Here is a 24308-nt window from a genome sequence, read left to right as displayed (position 1 = left end):
ACTATGGAGGAAAGACAGCAGGACTACAGGACTACAATAATCAAAACAGCTTGGAATTGGCAGAAAAACAGACACATAGATCAATGGAATAGAATTGAGAACCCAGAAATAAAACCACATAAATATGGACTGATAATTTTTGACAAAGAAGCTAAAAACATACAATGGAGGAAAGATAGCCTCTTCAATAAATGGTGCTGGGAGAATTGGATAGCCACGTGCAAAAGAATGAAACTGGACTGTTATCTGTCACCATGTACCAAAATTAATTCAAAATGGATCAAAGACTTAAGCATAAGACCTGACTCAATAAACTGCATAGAAGAAAACATAGGTACTAAAATTATGGACCTTGGGTTCAAAGAGCATTTTATGAATTTGACTCCAAAGGCAATGGAAGTAAAAGCTAAAATAAACAAATGGGACTATATGAAACTTAAAAGTTTCTGCACAGCAAAAGAAACCACTGACAAAATAAAGAGGCAACCGGCTGAATGGGAGAAGATTTTTGCAAACAGTTCCTCTGATAAGGGTCTAATATCCAAAATATACAAGGAATTCATGAAACTCAACAACAGAAAAACAAACAACACAATTGAAAAATGGGCAGAGGACCTGAAGAGACATTTCTCCAAAGAGGACATACAAATGGCAAATAGACATATGAAAAAATGCTCAACATCACTAATCATCAGAGAAATGCAAATAAAAACCACAATGAGATATCACCTCACCCCAGTCAGAATAGCTATCATCAACAAGACAAATAGTAACAAGTGTTGGAGAGGCTGTGGAGAAAAAGGAACCCTCATACACTGTTGGTGGGAATGCAGACTGGTGCAGCTGCTATGGAAGGCAGTGTGGAGGTTCCTCAAACAATTACGAATAGAATTACCATATGACCCAGCAATCGCTCTCCTGGGTATCTACCCCAAAAATATAAAAGCATTTCTCTATAGTGACACGTGTACGCCAATGTTCATTGCAGCTTTGTTTACGGTGGCCAAGACATGGAAACAACCAAAATGTCCTTCGATAGATGAATGGATAAAGAAGCTGTGGTACATATACACAATGGAATACTATTCGGTGTTAGGGAAAGATGATATAGGAACATTTGTGACAACATGGATGGATCTTGACAGTATAATGCTAAGCGAAATAAGTCAGACAGAAAAAGCAGAGAACCCTATGATTTCACTAATATGTGATATGTAAACCAAAAACAACAAAAGAACAAGACAAACAAATGATAAACAAAAACTCATTGACACAGACAATAGTTTAGTGGTTATCAGAGGGTAAGGGGGTTAGGGGGTGGGAGATGAGGGTAAGGGGGATCAAATATATGGTGATAGAAGGAGAACTGACTCTGGGTGGTGAACACACAATGGGATTTATAGATGATGTAATACAGAATTGTACACCTGAAATTATGTAATTTCATTAACAATTGTCACCCCAATAAATTTTAAAAATAAATAAATAAATAAATAAAGATTTAAAAAAATCAGAGAACTATAATAAAAAAAGTCAGATTTACCATATGTTAATATAAAAATTAAAATTAAAAAGTCTAAAAATAAACCAAAACTGCTTCCAGGGTTTACTACAAAATCTCTTCAATAAATTCCATCTAATCAAGTCATTAGTGCTTTACTGTCCCACTGTTAAAAATAATTGTGCATCTGAGGACCACCAGAAATCTGTCAGAGGCTTCCAACATGAAAGATGATGAAAAAAAGAAACAAACAGAAGAAAAGAAACCCAATGGAGACAAAACCAGTGTAGGAATCAGAAGAAAATTCATACACTATCATGAATAACGTCAGAGACGTTAAGTATATTATATCCATGAAGCAAGAAGCCTAAAAGGGATTTTTCAGAAAGGAGAACAGAAACAGAAGAGCAAAAATAATTAATTCAATAGAAAAAACATTTAGGAAATATCCTAGAAAGTAAAATAAAAAGATAGTTGGAAAATCAGAGAGAAAATTACGAAGATTAGAAAAGCAATTCATGAGATCCAATATCCAAATAATAGTTTCAAAGAAAAAGAAAAACAGAGAGAAGACAATTATAGAATTATCCAAGAAATAAGACCGAAAGGTTCTACCCAGTGCATAACAGTGGTTAGAACAAAAAGCCACACAATGTAAATCATATCAAAAAATACCAGGGACAAGGACAAGATCCTAAAAACTTCAAAAAAGGATAAAACTAAAAGGTTACATAGAAAATCTAGAATCAGAGTACCTTAAAACTATTCAACCTCAAGACTAGAAGCTAGAAGACAATGAAGCATTGCCTTCAAAATGTCAAGGTATAATTAACTTTACCTGGCATTTTATAACCAACAATCTACTAATAACGAGGTATCCATCTGTAGCTCAAAACCTTCACCTTCCAAAGACACTCACTTTGGTAAGAAACTTACCGTAGGCTACATTCTAATAAGTGAGGAATTAAATCAGAAAGGCGGAAGATGTGGGAATCAGAAGCAAGAGTTCCAATATTAGGGAGACATAGAAGATATTGGTCAAAAGAAATTCCATGATGCAGCTGTAAAACCCTTCTCCTACACTGCAGGTGAAGTATAAACACTTGGGATTGGTTGACATTATCCGCTAAAGCTGAAGGGATAAAATCTGACCCAGCAATTTTATAATTTGGCATATATTCAAAAGAAATGAATGCACATGAACACCAAGAAAACTATAGAAAAATATTTGTAATATCATGATTTGCAATAATGCAAAATTGCAAAGAATCAAATGTCTATCAATAGCAACATAGCTTTTAAAAAATGTGGTACAGTCATCATAAAGCTGAATACTATCTAGCCATTGGAAGAATAAATTATTGAAAAACAAAAACAAAAAATGGATGAATGTTACAGACATAATGTTGTACCAAAGAAGCCAGGAATGAAAGAGTTACATGCTCAATGATTCCATTTATACTAAGCTCAAAAACAGATTTGAAATCAGTCTATGCCTATAGAAGTCTAAATAATGATTCCCCTTTGGCTGGGCGGCTACCAGTTGGGTTAAATTGGAAGAGACATGAAGGAGCTCCAGAGAAACTGGTAATATTGCATTTCTTGTTCTGGGTGCTTTGTTCATGATTTCTGCTTTAAAAATAATCCATTGAGCTCTTCGCTTGTGATTTGTGTACTTTTCTCCATAAATATTATATTTCCATAAAACATTTATTTTAAAAAGTGGAACAAATACTAGAGAAAAGTAACATACAAGGTGGGAGGACGAAGAAAGAAGTTAAAGGAGTTTAAGATCTTTGAATTCCTCAGGTAAAGTTTAAGAGTGCCGATGCAATTAAGGCTTTGAGACAACCAGGCATGTTAAAAATTTAAGTTCAATAACTAAAATAGTCATACAGAATAAATAACTTTCAAACGAGTAAGCGTAATAAGAAAAAAAAGATACTGCTCAATGGCAAGACAAATCAAGTTCGGAAAGTAGAAAAAAAAGAAATAAAGAAAACTGATTGCAAACTGAAAGCATAAAATGAGATGGTAGAAATAAATGCAAATATATGGGAGACATCAGCTTTTGGATGCTAATTGAAACCACTAGAGAAAATGAGATTTCTCCCAGGGAGAGCATGTATATTGAGAGGAGAAGGGGCCCTACAACAGAATTTAGAAAAACAAAAAGATGGAAGGTCTGAATTGAGGAAGACAAATCCACCAGTGAAAATAGGAAGGAACCCCTAGAGAAATAGGAAAAATGAAGCAACCTCAAGAGCATCTGTCTGAATAAGATATTTTTAAAGGTAGTATTATTTGTTCAAATTAACCACAACAACAACGAAAAGGCAATCATCTTACAGATACTTTCAAAAGTGGGGTGACTGTAATTTATATCCAAATCAGGACATTTTTGAGGTGGGAAAGGGGATGCTAGTTAAATAGAATGCTAGGACAACAGGTAAAAACAACTACACAAACAAACTAGAATGTACAGTATACTCATATTTCTTGTATGTTAAAGATACCCTCACCGGAAATTATTCTTCCCATCTCAGTATAAAGGTAATCTTGGGTGTGAGAGTACCGACATACACACAAATATGTTTAAAGGAAAAAAATCCTTTCTAATCATAACAAGTTCTTCCAGAAACTAATGCTTGTTTTATGATATGATTCACCAATCATATGTGAGTGAAAGGTCTAACAATGGGTACGCAAAATTATCCGAAAATCTTAATTCCTAAAGGAATGGCAGACAACAAAGACAGAGACTAAAATCGAAGTTCCACAACCACAGGAGTCAGGTATCCTTTTTCTTTTTTTAACAATTGACATAGCTTCATATGTCAATAAAGTGGTTCCCAAGTAAATCTAAGCAATATTGTAAAATAAAGATTCAGAGATACTTTAATTGTTTGATTTGGTGTTGTTTTTAATCCTAGGATTTTGTAGACAGAGCCTTTAATGGGTTAACACGTAATCTAAATTTCCAAAGATAGGAGATATATTAAACAGCATATCCTAAATGATATCAATCTAATAATCTTCCTTTCCCCAAACCCTCTCTTGGAGTAGCCTTCCATGGAAAACCTTCAGGGAATACTGGAGTAAGAACTAATAAATGCTCATTGCCAAAGTCTTTTCCATGCGTAATTGGAAATATTTGACCAGTAGTGGGAGAACATCCAGGTGGTCCCAGCTCCACACTATGAAACAAGGATCTTGGGCTATCAGTTGATCCAAAGCCTCCATTTCTTTACCCGTAAACGCAGGAGTTCTAACTAGATCAACTCAGGTAGCATTCAGCTCTAAAATGGCACAGTTTTATGATTTGGTTTCTAACCAGGATCTAGGTCTCTCCTAGAAAAGACCGATCTCTTTCATCCAGGGACTTCTGTCCTGCACTTTCTAAAAGGCCCTAAGCAGCATTGCATTCCTGGTGAATCACACCCCAGGGGCATGATTATTTTTTATTATCTCATGATAAGCACCCTTTTGTCAAAATTTATATCTTAATTTATGTCACTCTCCCTTTAATTATGATGTCTATTTAGCACTAATTAAGATGTTGTGACATTAATTTACCAGGACAGCTATTAAGCTTGATGAGACTTTTGTTTTTAGCATCTTTTCTAAGGTTATTTTGGAGAAATTTAAGGGCCTTTGATCCACCAGTATCACAGAACCTAAATCTGGGTCCCATCCTCTCTTGAAAACTATGCAGTCTAAAAATAAGAATCATCTCTCAAGGTGGTAATCCTGTCAGAGAAAAGGAAAAACTGGCAGCTATTTTGCTCCTGAAGAGGATGGTTCAAGAGATTTAACTAAGTTTGCGAATTAAACATAGAAAAATGTAGCTTAGTAAGAAAATTATTTTTTTAAATCTTAATGAAATACTCTCCAAGGGAAGTACAAAAGTCAATAATTATCACTTAAATTTCAATTTAAATTCAATTTAAATTAAAATTAATTTAGGAAAGAGAATGCTCTTTCCTTGGTTCTCATCTATGAATATTATGAGAGTTATGATAATGTGATACTATGAGTATTATGAGTATTCCATCTATGAGTATTATAATAATGTGATACTAATACTCATGTACATCTTTCAAAATCAAGAACTGAGGGGACCCATTATAGGTCTGAAGCCTACTGAGACCAATGATAGCCATGGCCTTCCCTGAAGGAGAACTAATAGTCTCTTCTGGGAAGTCCTCTTTGCCTCATCTGCATCAAGGTCACTGGCCTTGGGTGGCAAAGAAGTCATCTGCCATTTGATGCTTATCATTTGGAAACCTAATGTTAAAAAAAAGAAAAAGGCCAAAATGGACTCACTTTTGCTAAACCATGTACCAAACCAAAACTCTATTACTAAACTAATTGCAATATCAGCCTCTCCCAGAAGTGGAGTTTTAAACCAATAAGTCTGAAATTTCCTAATCAATACTAGTGAGATAATCTTCATGATAAAACCCCTGCCATGCCCTTCCCTCCCAAACAACATGACCTGGCTTAAAAGCAATCCTTTCTTTTCTTTTGCTAATAACTCCCTTGCCACATCTTTTTGCCTATAAAAACTTCTCATTTTAGGTGCAACAAGTTGGCTCAGTTGGTTAGTGCTCAGAACTCCCAGATCACTGGTTTGATCCCCACATGGGCCAGTGAGCTGCGCCCTCCACAACTAAATTGAAAACAACGACTTGACTTGGATCTGATGGGTTCTGGAAATACACACTGTTCCCCAATATTCCCCAATAAATTTTTTAAAAAAAACTTTTCATTTCGTACAATTCTTGAATTGCTTAGTAAAGCCAATAAGATCTTCAAATTTACTTGGTTGAATTTTGTTCCTTAACACTACAATTATGAAAGTATTAGGAAATCACATAAGAAACTATATAGTATACTATAACAAACAATGTAAATTTATATGACCTATTTTTGGGGAGAGGTCTCCCGACATAGAGCAAGGACTCTATGAACAGAATGTTGATGTAGAAATTTGGCAAACCATAAGGCAGAGAGACAATATGGAATCATATTATTCTATAATCCTTGTGAACTTAGAGTAAGTTAACCTAAAATTATTAAGCATATTATTGAATTGGTATGGATAATAATGCTAAATTACAACCAAATAAGAATTCTGCCAACTACTCATGATTTTTATGTTTTAGATCAACTCATAGCAAAAACTCATAGGTATATTTTTATTATAAATATCACTGCTGTTACAAATAAAAGGCCTCTCCAACTTTTACCAATTCAGTGTAAGATTCACTTAAAAATGCTATTAAAATTACATATCCTAGATCACCAGGGAGCCCAATACATAGGATTCTATTTTGATGGACAGCTTAAAACAACTACATTAAGGTACTTACCTTGTGAGCAAAATGACCAAGTAATAAGCTGTCAGTAACTGAAGTATTTGCATCACTTTCCAAGATGTCAATTCCAAAATCTTTGCATGAATAAACTTGGAAGCTTTTTAGATGAAGATTGCTACTCCTAAAAATCTATAAAAAAACAGCATATGTTATGGCAAAGGTCTGAGGCTTGGTTTTCTTGAAGACTTCCCACAGCTTCTTTAATTATTAAGTATAAATAAACATGCTGCACCATATTTAAGCAGCTTTAGCCCATCAATACCTGCAGACATCCCAAAGTTGCCGTGAGGTCAGCACTAACTAGTCCCCTCTGGTAACATCCCATCTGTACTTTTCATTTCTCCTCATTAATAACTGACACGTTAAAAAGGTCAATGTGAATCTTTCTCATATCTAAAACAAACCTGTCGGTGTCAAATCACACAAAATTAATAGAGAAAAACAGAGCATCCAAGAACTCCAGTACTTAACATTTTCCTCAGTGTAGTATGTACTGATAGTGTCAGAAAATTGCAAGTATGAAATAAATAATTCAGCATGACTACAGACTCAAAATATGTTATGTGCACAGATATTTATCACAACTGGGGTTAGTGGGCCCAATCAGGGATAAAACGTTAAAAAAAATATGTTTGATAGTGTTTAAAGAATCCTTCTAGTTTGAGGGACAGAACCCTTCTTTTTTACCTAACACTGATCTTAACTATGTGATCTTCAGCAAGACATTTAACTTCTCTTAGACCTCAGTTCAACCATCCATAAAACCAGGGTGGAAATCAGGACTAGAAATTACTCAACAGCCATCCCTTTACTCATTAAATAGGGTCATGGCTTCATTCGTATCTTAAGGCGGAAGTGTCCTGTTAATTAAGGCCAAGGTAGCCATGATTGATCATAGTACCATGCTTCTACCTGTGGGTCAGTCTCTGTGCTTGACTTTTAAAGAATTAAGTAGCTTGCAGCTCCCATTTTGTATGCACCAATAACTTTTATACAATGATAGATCTTTGAAGACTTAAAGGTTTATTTAAACAAAATAGGTATGATCTGAACTGATAACTTGACGACGGTTGTTACCCAATTACAGGCATCTCAAGTTCTGGAAAATATGCTCCTATTCAAAAACAGCTAACACCTCGCACTAACTAGAAAACCTGGTAATTTTTAAAGGAAACCAACACACAAAAGCAAAAAGCCCCTATTTGTGGTGTAAATACAGTTTTTATGATGTGCTCTCATCTCCCTCTTCTAAAAGAATCACTCTATGTTTATGAGACATGGTGAGGGGAGCATATTTTTCTCAACTTTTATTAACATACATACAGAAGAGTTAGATTGCTTGAGTTGGCATCCAACAATTCTTAGCTGTATGACCTTAGCAAGTATTTTATCCCCAACCCAGAGTTTTCTTATCTAGGGAGAAGAATAATGATGCCCCTCCACCAAAGGTTATTAAGATGATTGAAAAAATATCCAAAAATACTAGCTATCAATATCATCAAATAGGTATAAATTCATGCTTACTCACAATAGAAATTTGACCTAATGGAATGTTTTGTTGGAGTAACTATATGCATGACACTTATGTCTAATGACATACATACATACAATACAATCAGATATATCTAATAATGAAATTTATGAAATTTAAGCTTATGAAATTTAAACATAATATATTTTGATGATGAGGAAGGTATTTCTCAATGTTGCAATTTCCAGAGACAGTATTATCAGCATTGCTCTATTACCAGACAATCCTGTTTACTAACAATGATAATGGCAGCTGTTATTGTATACCCGAAGAGATTCACATACTCTTTTAGGCACTTTACATGCAGACACTTATTTAACTATCCAAACAAACTTATCCTGTAGGTACTATTACTATTTCCATTTTATGAATGAGATAGGAAAAACTAGGGGATATGCTTAGGGCGACACAGATAGGAATTGTGAACATTTGAGAGTCTACATGGATATATTCATAGGAGGTTAGTTGTGTGTGTGTGTGTGTGTGTGTGTGTAACAACTGGGTTAAGATATAATTCATATACCAATGTACCTATTTAAAGATTACAATTGAAATTACAATTACAGACATGTGCAACCATCACTACAATCAATTTTAGAACATTTGCACTTCAAGAAGAAACCCTGTATTCCTAGCCTTAAGCAACCACTTATCTTTTTGTCTCTACAGATTTCTTTATTCTTGACTTTCTTATGAGTGGAATCATAGAGTATGTGGTTTTTTGTGACTGGCTTCTTTGACTTAGCATAATGTTTCCAAGGTTCTTCCTGTATCAGAACTTCACTCCTTTTTATGGCTGAATAATATTTCATTGTATGGCTGTACCATACTATATTTATTAACTCATTCATTGGTAGATATTTGGGTTTTTTTCCAACTTATAGCTATTATGAATAATGCTGCTATAGACATTGGTGTATGAGTTTTTGTGTGGATACGTTTCTATTTCCATTGGATACATACCTAGGAGTAGAATTGATAGATCATATGCTATCTTTATGTTTAATTATTTGACGAATAGCCAGACTGTTTTCTGAAGCCCCTAGACCATTTTAAATTTCTACTAGCAGCGTATAAATGTTCCAATTTCTTTTTTCAAAGATTTGTATTAAAACGTAGCTAACATATAATATTATATTCCCAGTAGTTACACGTGTATACCATAGTTACACCTGAAGAAGTGATCATCACGATAAGTCCATCAACCATCTTACACTGTACCATGTACCACAATATCACTGACTATATTCCCTGTGCTGTACATTATATTCCGATGACTTATTTGTTTTTATAACTAGAAATTTGAACCTCTTATTATCCTTGAACTTTTCTCCCTTTTTAAATTGTTCAATTACAGTTGACATTCAATATTATTTTATATTAATTTCAGGCGTACGGCATAGTGGTTAGACATCTATATAACTTAGGAAATGATCCCCCTGACTAGTCTAGTACCCACCTGGCACTATACATAGTTATGAGCATATTATTGACTATACTCCTTATGCTTTACTTTATGTCCCCATGACTATTTTGTAACTATCGATTTGTATTTCTTAATTCCTTCATCTTTTTTTACCTTGCCCACAAAGGGTCTTGACATCCTCGTCAACAATCAATGGACAATAGATGCATGGGTTTATTTCTGGACTCATTTCTATTCCATTGATCTATATTTCTATTTTTGTTCCCATGCCACTCTACCTTTATTATTGCCTTATAGTAAGTTTTTCTTACTATCTTCTTTTTCAGGATTGTGTTTAGAGAAGTTACTTTTTAAATTCCCTGCTGTCATGTTAATTACTCTCCTCATAAAAGTGAAATTCCAAAAGCGGTGTCATAACTTGGAGTTTTTAATTGATTAAAAGAAGTTCAATCTTTAAGTATATATATATTTTTTTCTTTCATGGATTTAGCATTTCTGGTTGCAAAACTTGAGAAAACTGACTTTAATGATTGTCTGATAATGTTTTTGTTTTATTAGTTTATTTCTTCTAGAGCAAAGTTATTTAACAGGATGGAGACAGAGTTTAAGCCTTTGCAAAGCATCAACTGCTTCTCTAGATGGAGGGCACGCAACAAATGTTTCTGCTGAATTGAAACCGCTATGTTCATAGTACTTATGGGAAACCTAGTATTTTATAAAATTAAATGAAAACGAAATATTAAATACAACTGGGATTCTTCATTTTAGCTATGCTAATTATATGTTTTTGGGCTTTCCCCATCCATAATTATCATCCTCTTATTGGATATATCAAATAAATGTCTGACTTTCTTATTGTGACTTAATTTTATGTTTTTATTCTGTTTCCTGAATGCCCTATAAACATATTTCTTCATCTATGTATCTTAGGCTCCAGATTGCTAAGTGGCAGAGACCAAGTATGTGTAATTTTCTCTGTGTAGCACCAAATAATGACCCTGGATAATTTTTATATGTTGCTGTTAACATGGAAAGCTTCCCTGTAACAAATAATTGTGATAATGAAAAGGAAATGATGGATGTGAACTTTCTTCCCTTTTGAGTAAAATAGAAGAAAATTTTCTTCATTATAAAGGTAACAATGGCACCTTGAGCTGGAATTTTTGTGTTCCAATGATGAATAGCACTTTTTCTTAAGATTGAAGCATGTGTTATTCCAGATATTAGGGTCTCAAATGCATAACATTTGGAGTCTGAATTTTGCACCTGGTTGTGCTACTAACTAACTGTGTAACCTTTAACAAATCCCTTTGTTTTCTGAGCTTTAATTTCTTATCTCTCAATAGGCATGGGATAGGAGGAATGGACGATTCTATGATCCCTCCTGGTTGTAAATCTGTATAATTCAGTTATTCTCTGTTAGAGTTGCTAAAAAGTCACCATAAAGAAAATGAATTAACCCTGGACGACCAACCAGGAATTTGTTCATTCAACAACTATTCCATAAGACCTATGATACTGTTGTCTCCTTAAACCTGTGTTGATATTGCAATGCTCCCCTCTGTGGCAAATAATCCCCCTTTAAACGGAGATGTGTAGTAAATCACCATGAAAAAACAAATGACGGTTTTAATACAATAAAAAAAAAAAAAACGTAAAGAAACGTACCTGGGCACCACCTGCACTTCCCCAAACCACGAAGTCTTGGAACAGGGTGGGGCCTCTGTCATTATCCCAAGGTGGCTGAAATTTAGGGTATACAAAGAGACCCCACCTAGAAAGCGAAACAAACAGTGAAACTTAGCCAAAGTCCCACTTTTTCTCACTGGAAAATATAAAGGTAAAGATAATGAACAAGGGAGAGTGAAAATGAGACCCGTGAGCCTTTTTTATGACTGTCCCTGCCCATTCCTTAGCCTTTCCTCTTTAACCCTCTGTGATCTGCCACTGGATCTCAACCAGATCCAGATTGCCACGATCCCGTTATTCCCTATCAGCCCATCTCTAGGTTCATCCTTCTCCTGGGAGTCGGAACCTCTTCCCCTGCTCTTCAGAATCTGATCCCTGCTATTCTATCAGTCCCCTTCTAGTTTTACCCCTTTGCTAGGAATGTAGATACCAGCACCTACAATCTGTCTATCTTTTGTTCTCCCTGAAACGCCCTACCATTGTGGTATTCTGGATATCTTCTTCCCTCATATTCCAGGGCTGCTGAAACTGCTAGATAAAAGCTTCATAATCTTCACTATAATTTCATGACACACGTACTAATCCTAGCTACAGCTGACACTTCAGCATGGCATACTAATTATACTTCATCCTTATTGCAGTCTCCTTATTGTTTTCCATGATAGCAGTATTCTTATACTATTTTTATCATAATTATTTGTGACTGTCAATTAATGAGTTTCTACTATATTCCAGGTATTCTCTTAGGTGCATTACACAAGTCATTTCTAATTTTCACATCACACTTTCAATGTCGGTCTGTCACCATTTTACAAAGAAGGGATCTGACTCAAAGGAAAAACAAAAGCAATTTAGGAGTGAAATTAGCATTTGAATCAGGACATGACTCTGAATTGAATCTGAAGTCCACATTTTTCCCATGGTTCTGACCATGTTTCCCAGTCCTGGCTCTTAGCAGATAACCTTACCCTCTACATAACTTTGAACAAGACTTTGAACAGTCCCTTCTCATCTTATAGTGTATACGTCACAGGCAAAGAGCCTCTTCTCCAAAGCTGATTTCCCCAGTCAGTTCCTGAGCCCAGGCACTATAGGTTCCCAGTTGCTCCCAATCATTGGAAATTTAATTGCTTTCTCCATTAAATTCTCCTCTGCTCCCAAAAGGTGCATTCTGTCTTGTTTCCCTCACAAGTGACCTCTCCCTTTCCCTTCCCTTCACCACCACACTTTTGTGATCCAAAATGCTTATACATCCTCAAATATCATATAAATGCCAAAAGTTAGACCCTCTCTGAATGTTGCACACAAAAAATGTTAAACCATAAGCCTTATAACCAAAATCAAGATGAATTTCCTCAAATTTACCTTATACAAGAATGTGCAATATTCCGAGTGAAAGAGAGAAGTGGAGCTTGTGATGTTTGGCTGGTTACAAGATGAAAGAAGTAGCCATAACCAGCAGCACATACCATGTTTCCCTATAGAAAATAAGGATAGTTAAATATTAATAATAATAGTTATTCCATATACAATAAGGTTGCTGGAAAGACTCTTACATGTGCTCATTCTGCTTTTTCATTTACGTCTTGTCAAGGTATATTGATACTTTCATGGACTCATTTACTCTTCCACCCACCCATCCTCCATTCCACCCTAGGAATCAAACTAACTCTTATTCCTCTTCCTCCAGGCAACTCAACTAGACTGTAATTTGTCCACCTCAATAACTGGCATCTCATGTTAAAATGTCCTTGTAAACTTCAACAGCAAGAAGCTAACATGTGTCATCTAACCCAAGCTCTCCTCTTTGGTATTTGCCAGAATATACAACGGCAAAGGAATAACTTAAAACCAAGTCTACACAAAGTCTTCTCTCTGATCCTTTCAACAAATCAATGATTTGGCTATGGGCTGAAAGCCAGTGATTACATTAGTTATGCCTCAATTCTGAGAAACAGTGCCTGAGTTCAAATACAACTCAAATCTCCTCAATGTGCTTTTGTCTTGATTAGATCATTTTAATCACCTTACTATTTCTTTATAGGATTTACTATCTAAATAATTTAATTTCTTTTATTATCATACTATAAACCTAAATTCTCCATTAGACCATATGAGTTGGGGACTTTAATTCTGATTGAACTGAACACATGAGATATTCTTTCTAAATTCAATGAAGTAACTATAATATGTTCATTACGATGTAATATACACATATTTTAAGACAGAATAGAAAACTAACTTCCTAAAGAGTCTAATATTATATATAGAAATATTTTGCTTGGCCTACCTAACGTTTACAAAATTTTTTATTTTGTTTCCAACATTTTAAAATCAGGAGACTTGATAGAAAAAAATTAGACTTTCAGTTTTTTTAAAAAAGCTGAGCCCAAATTTCTGTAGGATAGCTATGGATCAGCTGAAGCTAAAAAGGGACCTGACTTCTTAGACTATGGATGTATTTTGCCATCGACCCCACCCTTCCTGCTTCACCTACTGAGGAGAATGGCCTAGTCCCTGCAGCCATTTGAATTAGCAACCTCTTCACTCCAGGCAGTAACGTAAATGACTCGCTGGCAGCTTTGTATTTTAGTGGGAGAAATGAAAAGCCAATAGGTCACCTACTGGACTACTCTCTGGGTATATCTGTCCTCCCTCAGCCTAACAGGCTCATTCAAGGTCAAGATGCCCAGGTCTACCTAGAGATTGAAGTCAAGGAGCAGACTGCCTTGTCTGCCGAAGGCCTAAACCTGTGCTACAGAGACAAAGGGAGCGCCAGTGGCTTCCACACAGTTCATTCTTGCTCACCGGGGGATTCTCCATTGGCCTGGATGGTGTGAGGAAAAGAACCACAAAGTTTCCTCTCTGTGAATAATTCAGTCTCCCAAGGAGTATGTGCTATGGGACTAAGACAGCTTATTCTGAACACTGCTATCCTATCAGAGCACAGAAAGGAGAATGGGGAGCAGGGAGGGTTGTCACACTGTGCAACCCAAAAGGCATTAAATATCTTTCTAAAACACAACACTTCAGTGCCTCTATACAGGACTCAGGGGGAGTCCTATGCTTTGAGAATCTTGCTAGAACAGGTTCTTAAACTTTAATGTGCACCCAGTGTAGGGTTGCCAGCTTTAGCAAGACAAACAACAACAACAACAAAAAAAAACACAACAAAAAGTACAACAATAACAAAAAATCAGGAACCCAGTCAAATTTAAATCTCACACTTAATAAAAAACAAACACTAATCTCTTTTTAGTATGTTCCAAATATTGGATGGGATATACTTGTCTTAAATACTTATTGGCTGTATATCTGAAATTCAAATTTAGCTAAGTATGCTGGGTTTTGTCTGGCAACCCTAACCTGGGGTATATAAAATACAGATTTCTAAGCCCCACCAGATATTCTGATTTAGTGGGTGTCGTGATGAGGTGAAGGGATAGGGAACAGAATTCTATACTCTTGAGCACCACTGGTGGTTGTAATGCAGGTGACTGAGATATTAACACCGTATTATCTAGTTATCAAGAGTCCTAGGAGATGATCAAAAAGGAGGGAGACACTGGGAAGAATTCAATTCCTGGCAATTTTGTCTTGAGCTACTTTGGTAACCCAATATGAATGGAAGCCACTGTTGAAATCTGAAGAAGGATAGACCTAGATAATTGGGGTGGGAATGTGGTAACAGATCCCAATAAAAACATTGTACAACCACTCCACTGTACACCTGAAGCTGAACAATAGTGAATGTCAACTACAATTCCATGTGTATATATATGTATATGTATATATATATATATATACATATACATATATATATATTTACAAGAAGTGGAGTACAGCATTAGGAATAGAGACAGTGGAAATGTAATGGCTGTGTGCGATGTCAGAGGGGTAGTGGATGGGAGGAAGGGGGTTATCACTGTGTGAGTGATATAAATGATAAATGTCTATTACATTGTTTTATACACCTGAAACTAATAAAAAAATTAAAATATAAATAAATAAATAAATAAAATATAATTGCTTAAAAAAGATTGTCCACCTCAGTGTAAGTTATACTTTACGTTGATTTTTTTCTTTTTCTTAGACATATTTATCTTTTTTGAAGTTATGACCAAGTATAATACTCATAGTAAAGCGTTATAGAGAAGCTGCTACCATTCAGATACAAATTTCAGTCTCATTTATTTTTACAATGATTCTGAATTATTATTACTATTGAATTATTATTATTATTATTATTATTATTATTATTATTATTTCACAGAGAAACTGAAGCTTGGAGATATGAAGTAACTTTCCTAAAGTCACAGAGTTAGTAATTGTCACAGCCAACTCCATTCGTGTCCAAGCCTGAAAGTGTCAGAGATCATAGTCTAGGATAGAGAAATGAACATCAGACCCAGAACCAGAATGCCAAACAATAGGGTGCAAGTGAAGAAATGTAAACAGTAGGGAGCAATGCAAAGTCACATCACCAGGTGAAGGGCAGAAGAGGAGAGCTTGCTATGGCCTCCCCAACAACGCACAAAACACTGAACAACATTCTTTGCAGAACTCAGTGTATCATGGGCATTCAAGCAAGATAAATTTCAGAGAGAAATTAACTGTCCAAGTAAGCCAGTTCTTTGAGGTGTGCATCTATATAGTTCTAGAAAAAAGTGAGTTAACCCTTCAGGCAGTGATAGTAGGCAGTGATAGTATTTGATATTGCTATATAATTATAGGTTTCCCCAAAATGGGAGAGCTTTTCTGAGGTCAGATTGAATTAAGGAGTTGCTCTCTTCACACCAAAAATCCAAATATAAAATCCCTTCCATCCCCACCACCTGGGGGGGAAAAAGCATGCTCAGCTCAGAGTGCAGAGACATACAGGCAAGAAGGTGGGCCAATTCCCAACAGTTGGCAGGGAAAGACATGACATTTTGAAGAGTATATTTAATAAAGGCAGCGGTTCTGAAACTAGCATTATAGGAATTGAACCTTATCAAGGCTTAGACTTTATGTGAATGAGGACTAACTACTGATATTGAAACTGACAGAAGAAAAAACTGTCTATAATTTTTACTTTATATTATTAAATTGTTGTTTAATGAATGTTATTTTATATTCAAATTGTTATTTAATATATGAATATGGTGGCATGAGGCACAGAAAACGGTTAGAATTGAAAGAGTCAGTTCTGAGCTACTCAATCACAGAGCTCTTTCTCACAGCCTTTAACAAAGCTCAGGTTTTACTAGTTTGTGGAAGGAAGAATTGAGAGTGAAAAGTCCAATCAGACCCTTTTCGTTATAGCTGTTCTATATTTACCCTTAGGTTGAGTAAATTCGGTTCATCCCATAGCTTCAATCACTCTAGATTAATATTTTATCGACTTTAATTCCTAAATGAAAGGACTTCAGGTATTATTAAAGGTAGCTCCCTAAACCTGGGTGATCCACTGGCAGTCATAATATTGCAGTACTCCCTACTGAAGGGGACTGTTCCTCTCTGGTATGCCACATGTTCCACTAGGAACACACACACACACACACATACACACACACACAAGCAAAGTCAATACAGGATAAAAACTGAATTAGGTTGTTTTAAAACAACCAATACTCAATTCCTATTGGTGTGAGAGAAGGAACCAACGCCCTAGTGTGCCAGTCAGCTTCTGGGAAAGTGGGAATGAGGGCCAGCACTTACCCTGAGACTGGAAGCCTGGCCAGCAGGTAGCACCCAGGACTTGGTGGGACAGTCAGTACTTCATGACACAATCACCGGTGCTGTTTCCTTACCTTCAGCTTGTTGTTCACTGTGGGCCCCAAGACTCTCTGACCCTGGTTATTTGTAATTAGCCAGCTACTCTTCATTGTTCACTCAGTCACAGAACTGTTTTCTTTCTTTGTGGTGTAGGGGCCCATTCTCTCCTGCACTTTGATATTTTGGGTTCTGAGCATTTCCCTGATTTCCTGAGGCCATATAAAATTCTAATCACGTGTTTCACCTACCACATGGAACTCAATAAAGTTGACTTTTGGATATCACAGAATGTGAAGTTGAATTACTCTTGAAGATGCTAACATGACTTCAAGGAACCAGAGCCATCTCTAAGATTCCAATTATCTTGAGGTGTCACAGTCTAGAGTGGTAGTTGTCAGTCAGGGATGATTTTGTTCCCCAGGGAGTATTTGGAAATCTCTAAAGACATTTTGGACTGTCACAACTCAGGGAGTAGAGGGATGTTACTGGTATTCAGTGGGTTGAGACCAGGCATGCTGTTCTACAGAAGACAACTTCCCACAACAAAGAATTATATGATCCGAAATGTTAATACTGTGATGGTTGAGAAACCCTAGTCTACAGTCTAGACTGGAAGTCTGTGTTGTCAAAATAATCTATGCCCATTCTAGTATCCTATCTCCAAATTTTGATGGAAAGGTCAACCTAAATTTAAAACATACCCTGTTTCCCCGAGAATAAGACCTAGCCAGACCATCAGCTCTACTGTGTCTTTTGGAGCAAAAATTAATATAAGACTCAGTATTATATTTTATATTATATTATATTATATTATATTATATTATATTATATTATATTATATTATATTAAAGACCCAATCTTATATTTAGTAAAATAAGACCGGGTCTTATATTAATTTTTGCTCCAAAAGACACATTAGAGCTGATGGTCCAGCTAGGTTTTATTTGGCTTATTTCGGTAGTTAATTACAATAAGAATGCTTTGGCAGTCTTTACAAGGATGATATTTATACATTTTTAAACAGTCAAATCTGGTGTTAGGCATTCCCAAAAAAGGACATTTATTAGCATTGAATCAGCTATCTCAATTCTTCCCTCATGTTAAACAAAAAAACTAGGACACGTGTTCACGACTCTTGGCTTCAGAAGAATTGCTGTCACTGGGTTGGCAAATACAAGTGCCTAATATATCTCTTCAGCCCTAGTAGGTACACAGGAAGTAATATGGTTGTGGATTCTCAGTTATGATTACACAGCTGGAAACTTCCTCATGGAGTGACATGTGCAGCCCCACCTTCCACATAGTCTAGGTTGGGTGGCTGTGTCTCTACCACACCTATGAGCCATGAGAAAGGCCATGAGTATGTAAGAACTGAGGGTTAGGAAATGGGGCTTCTTAAATACCCACCTTTCTGCAGATATACCAACAATGAAAAAGGTACACTAGAGACTAGAAGTGATTATCTCATTTAGACATATACCTGCATTTCATTACCAAAGCAATCCAAAAATATTACCAAGACTCTATCAAGAGGGGAAACATTCAAACATTTAAAGAATAGATTAGAAGAGCGAAGTGCTTATTCATCACCTTTCCCAGACAGGTGCCCAGAGAGCACATATTTTTAGCAAATGGATAGACTTGTTGAATCCTCTGCCCTAGTGTCATTAGTATTTGCAGAGCATCTAGCTGACCGTATATAAATGCTTTCCAAGTGCATTTATAGTTGGGCAGGGTATTGCAACGTTGGTCGCCTGTTAGCCGATAAAGCACACTTTTCTTAGTACTTGAACAGTCAGATCGCATTACTTCCCAGCCCTTTTCACTCTCCATTCCAATTGGGTATGCTACAAATGATTCATGAGGAAAGACCACATATTTATGCAGGCAGCCAGCGGCTTGCAGGGTAGGGTTTAAGGCAAGCAAGGATTTTGTGTGGAAATCAATTCTTTGCGGAAGTCAATGTATTATGGACATTCAAGCAAGAGAAATTCCAGAGTGAAATTAACTGCTCAAGTAAGCCAGCTCCTTGAGGTGTGCATCTATAGTGACTAGAAAAAAAGTGAGTTAACCCTTCAGGCAGCTCTTAAATATACATTAGCTATTGAGTGGGAAAAGCTAGAAAACTAAAATTGAGCCTTTAAACACAGAATTCCTTACAAAATTGATTCACAAACCAGAACAAATTCCTCTCAAATTAAATGGGGGTTTCCAAAGGGTTCATCTTCAGGGTTTTTCTGTGGAATATTCTAAAAAAAGAGTCTGGTCATTGGAAATGTGCAATACCACCATAAACATGGGATATTCGGGAGCTCTGGAAGTGAACAGGTCCTTGCTGTTTGAGAGCAAAGGTTGACATAGGTTATATCAACGGCAGAGATGAAGCCTCTGGACAGATAACAAGGAATCCCCATAAAAGGAGTCAGATGCAGGTACTGAGTTGCTAAGGGAAGTCAGTCTGGAAATGGAGTGCTCTAAGAGCTACAGGTGATGCAAGAAGAACCACCACTCATTTGTTTTTGGAAAGCACAGCAAAGGCCTACCTAAGGAGTATACAAAGAAATACCACAAGTCCTCTGGAGACGCAAACAGGAATATCACGCTGGAATCCTCACTAGCAAGAAGGCACAAAGCTCAGGTTTTACTTCTCCCTGGACTTGGTTCAGCTATAGCCTGGGCAGCGAAGCAGGCACACCACTTGTGGCTATAAAACTAAAAAGGAATAGCACACTTGAAATACCATTGTATCATGCAGGGTCGAAGCTGAGTGAACTATAAAGATGGCTGACTGAAAGTCAAAGTAAATTTTGTGTGCTATAGCTACACGTTTGGTCCTAGGCTTTGGGTCAGGGTAATTAGGGAATAATATATGACCACAGCTCACGGCAGAGACTTGAGGATCAACTCTGTTTCTTCACTGCCTGCCTGCCAAGCCAGAGATTTCAAAGCCAGATTCATGTAGGTGAGAGAAAGTTTAGGCTTTCAAGGGTTGGTTGCCCAGGAACGAGAATTATGCAATTTTATTCAAGTCTAAATAAGGGCTTTAGTTTAATTAATACTATTATCCCAGTGTCGATTTATTGATTTAGCTATTGGTCTATGGCAATGGCATGGTTATGTTATCATTGGGGGAAGCTGGGAGGCATTTTTGCAATGTCTTCTGAGTCTACAATTATTTCAAAGTTGGAAGTTTGAAAAAAGAAAAATCTTAATTACAGCAATACAGAGGCTTTAAAAAATATTTTGCCAGACTGTAAGAAAACGGAGAAGCAAGGCAAGAAAAGGGATCAAAATAACTGAGTACACACAAGGTTTGACTACAATCCCATAGGGGTAGTTTGACTCTAAACCCCTCACATAGAAGGACAAAAAAGCCACTACCCATGAATCAGTTCCTCAGAATAAGAAATGTCTCTCTTGATTATCAGAACAACCCAGGGAAGGGGGAAGGTTTTTTTTTGTTTTGTTTTGTTTTTTACCACATCTCTTTCTGATCCACATACTTGTATTACACACACACACACACACACACACACACACACACACACACACACACCATGTATCACTGTCATTGTAGCCTCCTCATTATCTCTTTGGAATAAAGGTATATTTCTAAAATACATTTGTCAAAGTTTTCTGTGTAATGTCCATAGGACAAACTTAATAAATACTAACTTACTGTGTGTTCAATAATGAAATGACCTTCATTGACCCTAAGGGACAAGAGCAGTCCCTAACTTTTGGGTCTTGCCACATATTCCCAGTTATCACCTATATCCTTAGTAATAGCACATTCCAGACATTAGAATTCCAAAGAGACAGTAGAACAGTAGTGGCTCATCTGAAATAAGATTTAACACTGAGAGGTGAATCCCACAGGATTTATCTGCTGCCACAGATGAAACATCTTATTTCCCAGGCATCGATATGATTGTTGGATCTTAGAATCTATTCTTTATTTTTCTCTTTCTTCTGCTCATTTTTTGATTATGTAAATGTGCTTACATTCATTCATTCATTAGATTCAATGAATTTGTGTTGATAAACTATTATGTTTCAAACATCATGTGGGGTCTAACAGCTAATAAGCTAATGAGAAGAGAACTACAGAATTTTAAGGTCATCAAAGAAAATGTCAGAAATACATCTAATGAATACGCTTAATGAATCTACACTACCGACTTAAACTGAAACTTCACTCTCAAAACATGTTCACTGTATTTTTAAAATAATTTTGTAAAATAGATATAAGAGGAAGAAAGAAAACAAATAAAAATGGAAGGCATCTAACAGGGAAGAGCTTGTTTTGGACTCAGTTTTTCGATTGCTGACTGAGCATTTTTCACAGGTCAGTGTGCAAAGGTTCAGGTGATTTCTCCGCTTTACAAATGACCCTCTGGCTCTCTGCACCTATAGACCTATAGCCAGCTCAATTCTTCTGCTTGACTAGTGGCCAAGACACCTGCCCATGTGTCATCCACAAAGCAAAGACAAACGGACGGCACCCCTAGTGTTCAATACTTGATTCAGATACATTCCAGTCTCATGAAGGAAGATGTGCTGGGACACCTTTAGGGTCTACTTTCCTCTAGGTATTTCAGTGTAATCAAGATTATATTAGCTGAGAAAGTATGCAGAAACATAGTTCTTTAGGCCCCAAAGTTTGCTGGCATAGCTGCTCAACAAGCCTTAACACCAACCAGTTAAATGCCACTCTTGTTGTTCTGGGTCTAGAATTTGGTTTCCTTCAATCCATGCAGTTCTGCCTCCTTTCTCACTGGCATATTAGCTGTCCCCATTAGGCACCTAAAATGGTGTGTAAGTACTGCACTTGGAAAAAACGTAATTAAGCGTCTGGAGGAAGGTTGAGGAGATAACCATGACTTTTATTAGGTGTTGTTCAGCTGAAAGTAATTAAAAACAGACGATCAGAGAGAAACAGAGATGTTCATTTTCTCAGTGCCTCAGAAACTTGGCGAAATTGTCATGATACAGTAGATCAGGGGTGTCCAAACTGCGGCCCGTGGGCCAACTGCGGCCTGCAATCCATTTTTAATTAGCCCACAGCAAATTCCAAAAATATATTTAGTTTACTTAAGTAATCCAGGTGAGACAATACGTACTTCACCTTGAATGGCCCGGCTGTTTGTGTATTTTACCGCATATGGCCCTTGGTGAAAAACGTTGAAAAAAGTTTGGACACCCCTGCAGTAGATGATCAGAGGAGTGTCCTGGAAGAGTAGGATATCCTTAGTACAAAATCATTGAAAAAGGGGGAACTAAGTGGCCTTCCTACTATTCTGATGCAATTCTTCACTCACACATCTATGGTTAAACTAGCAGAAAAATATATTTCTTAAAGTGTTTGGAGAAAAATTCACCAAGGAAAAGTAATGTTAAGTTGTACTAAATAACGGGGTGAAAAAAATCAAGGCCATCAGCGTGTACTTCATTCATCCAGGAATCTGACATGACTCATACGCCTCATGACTTTACAGACCCTCAGTTTTGAACATATGACCCCATGAATACAGTAAGACAGTAAAGATTTAATAGATAATTAATGTTGGAATCATGACAAAAATCAGCACCACAGCGATAGCTTGGGAAGATATTTTAGATTGCATTAAATAAAGTGACCAGAAAAGAAATGTCTACTTTGTTTTGTTCCACGTAGATATTACGTCAAAGAGCATTCACGGGAATTCTGAAAGGATTATATTTATCCTAAAGCACTTGTTCAACACAAGATCAAAAAGTACTTTCTCAATACCAGTGTGCAGCAAGTAAACATTTTATTCTATCCACTGATGCTGCCCTCCAACCAATTTTTGGAGTGAACCGTATGCCTTCTTAGCTCTGACCCTCCTGGTGAAGACCTTACCTCTATAACATTGGTGGGGTTGCGGGTATAGACACCAGATGGTGTCAACAGTTCAGGACTGGATAGTCCCTCGGCGCCAGAAACACGGATGATCACGTTGTTTCTTATTATGTTTCCCTGTTCTGACCAGTCTAATTTAAGAAAAGATAAATCAAACCCAAGGTATTCACGAACATAATTAAAATTTATACAACTCAACACTCTTATTTCTACTAATACACATTATAGCTCACATAATGCATATGCATGTGTATAGATACACACACACACACACACACACACACACACACACACATATATATAACATTTACTATGTTCAACAAATTCAAGATATCTAACATCAGGCCTGTCTATAACATATATGGCAATTTAAACAGACTATAATAGATTTAAAACCAAATTACATATTTACCATTTGTTCTTCCAGGAATAGCCTCCCACGGAATATATCTTGTCTCCGTGCATGTTCCTGAGAACAAAAGATCACGTTACTTCAGCATATTTCATGCCACCCAGGAAAACAAGGGACACTGCTATACTATTTCATCTTTGAGGTGTGGCTTGCTTTGATTTTTTTTTTTTGCGTTTTTATCTATGAAGCAAAGAAATACATAATACATGGACTTTTCAGTTCTAAAGTATCATGAATCAGAAGTTCATTTTTCTAAAAAAAAAAAAAGGAATAAAGAAATGTACCTACTATTTTATTTCTTAGGAAGAGTCTAAGTGACTATCTCCATAGTTAAATGCCACATACCCTCGTGTCAGCTTCAGATCTGACCCTACCTATTCTGACTGGCCATCAGCTATCTGCATGCCCCTCTCTTTCCCTGGAAGACCTAGAATGTCCTGGAGTTACAGGCTGGACAGTAACTAGGACCCTCACGCCCAAGCCACTGAGGTTTGGAATAGAAGAGAATAAAAGAGGATGGGCCATGCTACAGAGAGAGATTAGCCACTTACGTGGCATCAATAGAAAGCAGCCCCACAGAAGCCCTCTTTCTAGGTCATTAGGTATCTGGGTTTCCCATGTCATTTCATGAGTCTGGATTTGCATACTCGTTTTACATGAATTGAGTACTTTATAATGCCCTAATAAGCAAATATTCAAATTCGCTCACCTGCTCACCAGTAGATGT

General features: G+C 36.5%; 1 protein-coding gene across 1 annotated transcript in view; it reads right to left on the bottom strand.

Annotated features, from left to right (window-relative positions):
• Positions 1 to 24308, bottom strand: part of PKHD1 (PKHD1 ciliary IPT domain containing fibrocystin/polyductin) — a 442189-nt gene that overhangs the window by 240808 nt on the left and 177073 nt on the right. The window contains exons 42-46 of the mRNA XM_081044785.1: positions 23582 to 23638; positions 23170 to 23300; positions 12894 to 13006; positions 11508 to 11613; positions 6877 to 7011 (exon numbers count right to left, since the gene is read on the bottom strand). Of these exons, the coding sequence (XP_080900911.1) occupies positions 6877 to 7011; positions 11508 to 11613; positions 12894 to 13006; positions 23170 to 23300; positions 23582 to 23638 (542 nt within the window). The remainder of the gene's footprint in view (positions 1 to 6876; positions 7012 to 11507; positions 11614 to 12893; positions 13007 to 23169; positions 23301 to 23581; positions 23639 to 24308) is intronic.

The sequence above is a fragment of the Rhinolophus hipposideros genome (assembly GCF_964194185.1).
Source record: "Rhinolophus hipposideros genome assembly, chromosome: 3".
In the NCBI taxonomy this organism is placed as follows: domain Eukaryota; kingdom Metazoa; phylum Chordata; class Mammalia; order Chiroptera; family Rhinolophidae; genus Rhinolophus; species Rhinolophus hipposideros.
The sequence above is the reverse complement of the archived record's forward strand: the minus strand, read 5'-3'. Positions and strand labels throughout refer to the sequence as shown.